General features: G+C 53.2%; 1 protein-coding gene across 1 annotated transcript in view; it reads right to left on the bottom strand.

Annotated features, from left to right (window-relative positions):
- Positions 1–417: 417 nt before the first annotated feature.
- Positions 418–7,500, bottom strand: part of LOC308139615 (uncharacterized protein) — a gene marked incomplete at its 5' end in the record, with an annotated part of 14,578 nt that continues 7,495 nt past the window's right edge. Inside the window, 6 exons of the mRNA XM_080509078.1 lie at positions 418–1,933; positions 2,946–3,084; positions 3,490–3,612; positions 4,763–4,930; positions 5,597–5,795; positions 7,360–7,500. The exon at positions 7,360–7,500 is cut by the window's right edge and continues 29 nt beyond it. Coding sequence (XP_080365204.1) covers positions 1,567–1,933; positions 2,946–3,084; positions 3,490–3,612; positions 4,763–4,930; positions 5,597–5,795; positions 7,360–7,500 — 1,137 coding nt within the window. The 3' untranslated portion in view covers positions 418–1,566. The remainder of the gene's footprint in view (positions 1,934–2,945; positions 3,085–3,489; positions 3,613–4,762; positions 4,931–5,596; positions 5,796–7,359) is intronic.

Genomic DNA, 7,500 nt, shown 5'->3' with positions numbered 1-7,500 from the left:
GAACCGAACCGAACCGGACCGGACCGAACCGAACTGGACCGGACCGCACTGGACCGGACCGGACCGGACCGGACCGGACCGAACCGAACTGGACCGGACCGCACTGGACCGGACCGGACCGTTCTTAACGAGGCTTGAGAGTTTTAATTTTAGTGAAGATAATTTGTTGCTGAAATGAGAAAACAACCAGTCTTGGTCCTGGTCCTGGTCCTGGTCTTGGTCCTGGTCCTGGTCTTCACCAGTCTTGTTTAGTAAAGAAGATAAAAGCTTGATCATGAACAGAAATTTCATTTTAATTTTGGTTGTCATCACAAATTGTTCGTGAAAGAAAAGTCGTCAATAATAAGTTGTTGACCATAACAACAACAATAACAACAACAATAAAACCAATAACAATAACAATAACAATAACAATAACAACAACAATAATCGTTCAGCTTCAATCCTCCATGAGGACAAACAAGGTTTTTCTCATCTTACATATTTCTTCTGGATTTATGAAACTTGTTTTCTGTAAAAACAATAAAGTTTTCATGCTCATTCACTCTTTCATGTTTCAACACTTTGTTTTCATTCTTCAACACTTGATTATAAACTCTTTTCCACTGACAAGGCATAAATAGTTCCTATAGTTAATTAATTCATTACAAATAAGTAATAAACAAGTCGTTTCCGAGGAGTTAAATTGGTGACGGTGTTGTTTACATGGTGGGTGGAGGCAACGTCTGACATCCTCCAGGATGGAGCTTCAGGTGATGGAGGGTCACTTCTGTCCTGGCGTCACTTCCTGTCCTGACGTCACTTCCTGTCCTGGCGTCACTTCCTGTCCTGGCGTCACTTCCTGTCCTGACATCACTTCATGTCCTGACGTCACTTCCTGTCCTGGCGTCACTTCCTGTCCTGACGTCACTTCCTGTCCTGACGTCACTTCCTGTCTTGGCATCACTTCCTGTCCTGGCGTCATTTCCTGTCCTGGTGTCACTTCCTGTCTTGGCATCACTTCCTGTCCTGACATCACTTCCTGTCCTGGCATCACTTCCTGTCTTGACGTCACTTCCTGTCTTGGCATCACTTCCTGTCCCGACGTCACTTCCTGTCCCGACGTCACTTCCTGTCACGGCGTCACTTCCTGTCACGGCGTCACTTCCTGTCCTGGCATCACTTCCTGTCCTGACGTCACTTCCTGTCCTGACATCACTTCCTGTCTTGACGTCACTTCCTGTCTTGGCATCACTTCCTGTCCCGACGTCACTTCCTGTCCTGGTGTCACTTCCTGTACCGGCACCACTTCCTGTCCTGGTGTCACTTCCTGTCTTGGCGTCACTTCCTGTCACGGCATCACTTCCTGTCCTGGCATCACTTCCTGTCCAGGCGTCACTTCCTGTCCTGACATCACTTCCTGTCCTGACATCACTTCCTGTCTTGACGTCACTTCCTGTCTTGGCATCACTTCCTGTCCCGACGTCACTTCCTGTCCTGGTGTCACTTCCTGTCCCGACACCACTTCCTGTCCTGGTGTCACTTCCTGTCTTGGCATCACTTCCTGTCCTGACGTCACTTCCTGTCCTACACAGTCTGAAAGGCCCTGGTTTGCGCCGGGCCCATGGCGGCCCCCAGGCGGGTCCGGTTCCCCGGGCCCAGTGGAGGAGGAGGACTGGGTTTGCAGGTGGAGGCGGAGGAGGAGCTGGGTGGAGAACGGGACCCGGGAGTCTTGGGAGGCGTCTGGTCGTAGCCGGGTGGAGGCTGAGGGAAGGTGGAGGCCTTGTGGTTCGTCCTGAGCGCCGACACGGCAGGAACGCCGCCGCGCGGTCCCCGGGACAGGTGGTGCATCATGGACTGGGTGGAGGAGGTGCCGGAGCGGGAGCTGGCGGAGCGGGACGAGGACAGGGAGGTGGGCTTCACCAGCTTGGCCTTGGGAGCCTCGGCGTCCTCCCTGAAACAAGACAAGACCCCGTCATGGTCCAAGTTCAGGTCCTGGACAGGAAGTGGAACCAAGAGCGACACGTCGTCCCGCTGGCCGTCGTCCCGCTGGGCGTCGTCCCGCTGGGCGTCGTCCCGCTGGGCGGCGTCCTGGAGCCACGGACGGACGACGCCGCGGACGACACAGGACACTTCCTTGACCCTGTTACTGTGTCTCAGTGTCTCTGTGTCTCAGTGTCTCTGTGTCCTCCTGCTACACCTCCTCTCTTTGTTTTTATTTATTATTCTCTATTGTTTGTAAACTGCTGTTTCATCATTTAACATCCGTTTGAGCAGAAATTTGTTTGTTTGAAAACTCAATAAAAAAAGTTGTGAAAAAAAAAACGTCTCAATTTTGTCCCTGGTTTCATTTGTCCCTGATTTCATTTTTACCTGATTTTCACTTGTCCCTGAATTCATTTGTCCCTGATTTCGCTTGTCCCTGATTTAAACTTGCCCCTGATTTCACTTGTCCCTGATTTCGCTTGTCCCTGATTTAACTTGCCCCTGAATTCACTTGCCCCTGAATTCACTTGTCCCTGATTTCACTTGTCCCTGATTTCATTTGTCCCTGATTTCACTTGTACCTGATTTCACTTGTCCCTGATTTCACTTGTCCCTGATTTCGCTTGTCCCTGATTTAACTTGCCCCTGATTTCACTTGTCCCTGATTTCACTTGTCCCTGGTTTCATTTGTCCCTGATTTCACTTGTCCCTGCTTTCGCTTGTCCTGATTTCATTTGTCCCTGATTTCACTTGTACCTGATTTCGCTTGTCCCTGATTTCATTTGTCCCTGATTTCATTTGTCCCTGATTTCACTTGTCCCTGATTTCATTTGTCCCTGATTTCGCTTGTCCCTGATTTCACTTGTCCCTGATTTCATTTGTCCCTGATTTCACTTGTCCCTGATTTCATTTGTCCCTGATTTCATTTGTACCTGATTTCACTTGTCCCTGATTTCACTTGTACCTGATTTCACTTGTACCTGATTTCATTCGGAGCCTCGTCTTCGTCATATTTCTTCTCCTTCCTGCGACAAACGCACCAAATGATGAAGACGATGAGGAAGAAACCCAACGACACGCCGACCGCTGCTCCTGCTGCCACACCCAGAGTCCTGACGTCTGCACACACACACACACACACACACACACACACACACACACACACACACACACACACACACACACACACACACACACACACACACACACAGCAGCATTTATAAAAAAAACAAACAAACAGGGAAATTTACAATAGAATTTATTTTCTGTGGGTCACAGGTCATGCAGGTGTACGTCTCACACACACACACACACACACACACACACACACACACACACACACACACACACACACACACACACACACACACACACACACACACACACACACACACGTACGCACACACACACACACACACACACACACACACACACACACACGCACGCACACACACACACACACACACACACACACACACACACACACACACACACACACACACACACACACACACACACACTGACGGTGGAGGTGGAGCTCCACACTGCAGCTCTCCCGCCCCACAGCGTTCGTAGCCGTACAGCGGTAGAATCCCTGGTTTTCTCTGCTCAGATTCTTCAACGTCACGATTTCTGGGTTTTTCAAATCTGAGTTATGACGAAAAAATCAGTTTGTCAAAAGTCAGTAGAAGAAGACAAATTGAAATTCCACTTAATCTCTTTATAAAACCAACTAGACACCATAATTCGATTCTAGAAGTAGAGTGAATAGGAGTGAAATGAAGTAGAGTGAATAGAAGGAGGGAATAGAAGTATTAATAGAAGGAGTGTGAATAGAAGGAGTGTGAATAGAAGTAGAGTGAATAGAAGGAGTGTGAATAGAAGTAGAGTGAATAGAAGGAGGGAATAGAAGGAGTGTGAATAGAAGTAGAGTGAATAGAAGTAGAGTGAATAGAAGGAGTGTGAATAGAAGTAGAGTGAATAGAAGTAGAGTGAATAGAAGGAGTGTGAATAGAAGGAGTGTGAATAGAAGTAGAGTGAATAGAAGTAGAGTGAATAGAAGTAGAGTGAATAGAAGTAGAGTGAATAGAAGTAGAGTGAATAGAAGTAGAGTGAATAGAAGGAGGGAATAGAAGTAGAGTGAATAGAAGGAGGGAATAGAAGTAGAGTGAATAGAAGGAGGGAATAGAAGTAGAGTGAATAGAAGGAGGGAATAGAAGTAGAGTGAATAGAAGGAGTGTGAATAGAAGTAGAGTGAATAGAAGTAGAGTGAATAGAAGGAGGGAATAGAAGTAGAGTGAATAGAAGTAGAGTGAATAGAAGGAGTGAAGCAGACGAACCAAACAGGAAACGTGAAGAAATGAGGACCGACAGAGACTCAACAAGACCTGGATCAGGACCCTGAGTAAGACCCTGAGTAGGACCCGAACCAGGACCCTGATCAGGAGGGTTAGCCCCCCCCCCCCAGTGTTTTGTGCAGTAAATAAATAATAAAAAAGAAAACACTTCTGAAAATGTCCTCACAATGAGCTGAAACCTCAAACAATCCAGGACGTGGACATTGGACATGATGAGACATTAGTGACGTCCTCTGGTCTGCCAGAGTCCATCAAGTACAACTGCCAGGATAGTGTCCTTGTCCTGGTCTCTGGGGGACATGGGGGGGACGCCTCCGTCCCTCCAGGCTTACCGACCAGCGCTAGCTGAGGGACATGGGGGGACACCTCCGTCCCTCCAGGCTTACCGACCAGCGCTAGCTGAGGGACATGGGGGGACGCCTCCGTCCCTCCAGGCTTACCGACCAGCGCCAGCTCAGGCAGCTTCCCGAGGTACCGGCCCTGGTCCAGGACTCTGTCCCACTTGTACTGGATGGGACCAGAACCCTCGGCAGACCTGCAGCTCATCTTGACGTCTCCGCCCTCCAGCGGTCGTCCCTCCACCCAGCAGCGGGGTCTGGACGGCTTCACTGGGGACACAAAGACAAAGACATGTCCAACCGGTCACATGGTCTGGTTGAGGATCGTCCACGTCCCCCCGTCAGCTGAACCACTTCAGGAGACAGACTACCGTCTCCACGTCTCGTCCTCTAGATGAGCCGTCCAGCCTGGACGGACCTCCAGGACATGGTGTCCCTCCTCCCCTCCAGCAGGACCTCCAGGTCCTCTTAACGTCTCCTTCAGACTGGGACCGAGCAGCTCCACAGGCTGTCCTCACCACAGGGGGTCCAGGGGGCCACAGGCTGTCCTCACCGCAGGCTGTCCTCACCACAGGGGGTCCAGGGGGCCACAGGCTGTCCTCACCGCAGGGGGTGGGGTCCGGGGGGTCCAGGGGGTCCAGGGGGTCCTCACCAGCAGAAGTCAGTCAAGTTACATCAAGTTGAACCGTATGTGAGAAAAGTGTCTCTTCCTGTCCCTTCCTGTCTCTTCCTGTCCCTTCCTGTCCCTTTCTGTCCCTTCCTGTCTCTTCCTGTCTCTTCCTGTCAGAATAAAGTCTCACCAACATCAAATATCATCACCTGGACCAGAGTCTGTCCTCTGGAGGACTCACCCAGCAGGGTGAGGTGACGGAGGTGATGGAGGTGATGGAGGACTCACCCAGCAGGGTGAGGTGACGGAGGTGACGGAGCACTCACCCAGCACGGTGAGGCTGACGGAGCTCCAGTGGTACTGCTCCCTGGTCTTCACCTTGCAGCTGTATTCCCCCGAGTCGCTCAGCAGCAGGCGACCAATCAGCAGCGAGGCGTCGCCTCGCAGGAAGTCGCCGGCGAACGCCAGGCGGCCGCGTTCCGCCTCGTCGGGGTCGAACACCCGGCCAGCGAAGTAGGTGATCACCTGCAGAACCAGGGGAACCAGCAGCACAAGGTGCAGGAGGCGGAGCCTCACCTGAGCCTCACCAGGAGCCTCACCAGCCTCACCATTGTGTGCTGTTCCCCATGAGGGAGGCTGCAGGTGGAGGTTTGGGGGGAGGTTTGGGTGGAGGTTTGGGGGGAGGTTTGGGGGGAGGTTTGGGTGAAGGTTTGGGGGGAGGTTTGGGTGGAGGTTTGGGTGGAGGTTTGGGGGGAGGTTTGGGGGGAGGTTTGGGTGGAGGTTTGGGGGGAAGTTTGGGTGGAGGTTTGGGTGGAGGTTTGGGGGGAGGTTTGGGTGGAGGTTTGGGGGGAGGTTTGGGGGGAGGTTTGGGTGAAGGTTTGGGGGGAGGTTTGGGTGGAGGTTTGGGTGGAGGTTTGGGGGGAGGTTTGGGGGGAGGTTTGGGTGGAGGTTTGGGGGGAAGTTTGGGTGGAGGTTTGGGTGGAGGTTTGGGGGGAGGTTTGGGTGGAGGTTTGGGGGGAGGTTTGGGTGGAGGTTTGGGTGGAGGTTTGGGGGGAGGTTTGGGTGGAGGTTTGGGTGGAAGTTTGGGGGGAGGTTTGGGTGGAGGTTTGGGTGGAGGTTTGGGTGGAGGTTTGGGGGGAGGTTTGGGTGGAGGTTTGGGTGGAAGTTTGGGGGAGGTTTGGGTGGAGGTTTGGGGGGAGGTTTGGGTGGAGGTTTGGGTGGAGGTTTGGGTGGAGGTTTGGGGGGAGGTTTGGGTGGAGGTTTGGGTGGAAGTTTGGGGGGAGGTTTGGGTGGAGGTTTGGGGGGAGGTTTGGGTGGAGGTTTGGGTGGAGGTTTGGGGGGAGGTTTGGGTGGAGGTTTGGGGGGAGGTTTGGGGGGAGGTTTGGGTGGAGGTTTGGGGGAGGTTTGGGTGGAGGTTTGGGGGGAGTTTGGGTGGAGGTTTGGGGGGAGGTTCGGGTGGAGGTTTGGGGGGAGGTTTGGGGGGAGGTTTGGGTGGAGGTTTGGGGGGAGGTTTGGGGGGAGGTTTGGGGGGAGGTTTGGGTGGAGGTTTGGGGGGAGTTTGGGGGGAGGTTTGGGGGGAGGTTTGGGTGGTGGTTTGGGTGGAAGTTTGGGTGGAGGTTTGGGTGGAGGTTTGGGTGAAGGTTTGGGGGGAGGTTTGGGTGGAGGCTTGGGGGGAGGTTTGGGTGAAGGTTTGGGGGGAGGTTTGGGTGGAGGTTTGGGTGAAGGTTTGGGGGGAGGTTTGGGTGGAGGTTTGGGTGGAGGTTTGGGGGGAGGTTTGGGTGGAGGTTTGGGGGGAGGTTTGGGGGGAGGTTTGGGGGGAGGTTTGGGTGGAGGTTTGGGGGGAGGTTTGGGGGGAGGTTTGGGGGGAGGTTTGGGTGGAGGTTTGGGTGGAGGTTTGGGGGGAGGTTTGGGGGGAGGTTTGGGTGGAGGTTTGGGTGGAGGTTTGGGGGGAGGTTTGGGTGGAGGTTTGGGGGGAGGTTTGGGGGGAGGTTTGGGGGGAGGTTTGGGGGGAGGTTTGGGTGGAGGTTTGGGGGAGGTTTGGGGGGAGGTTTGGGTGGAGGTTTGGGGGGAGGTTTGGGTGGAGCCTCACCACTCGCTGCCTGATGGCAGGTTTGAGAAACAGCCACTCGATGTCCAGCGTAGGGTCCAGCGTAGGGTCATCTCCGTCCCAGAAGCGGTGGTGGCAAGGCAGCGTGGCGTTCTGTCCTACAACCTTCTTCATTTCTGTCTG

Source organism: Blennius ocellaris, assembly GCF_963422515.1.
Source record: "Blennius ocellaris genome assembly, chromosome: 14".
Taxonomy (NCBI): Eukaryota; Metazoa; Chordata; class Actinopteri; order Blenniiformes; family Blenniidae; genus Blennius; species Blennius ocellaris.
This window is presented reverse-complemented; position numbering and strand designations above follow the sequence as displayed.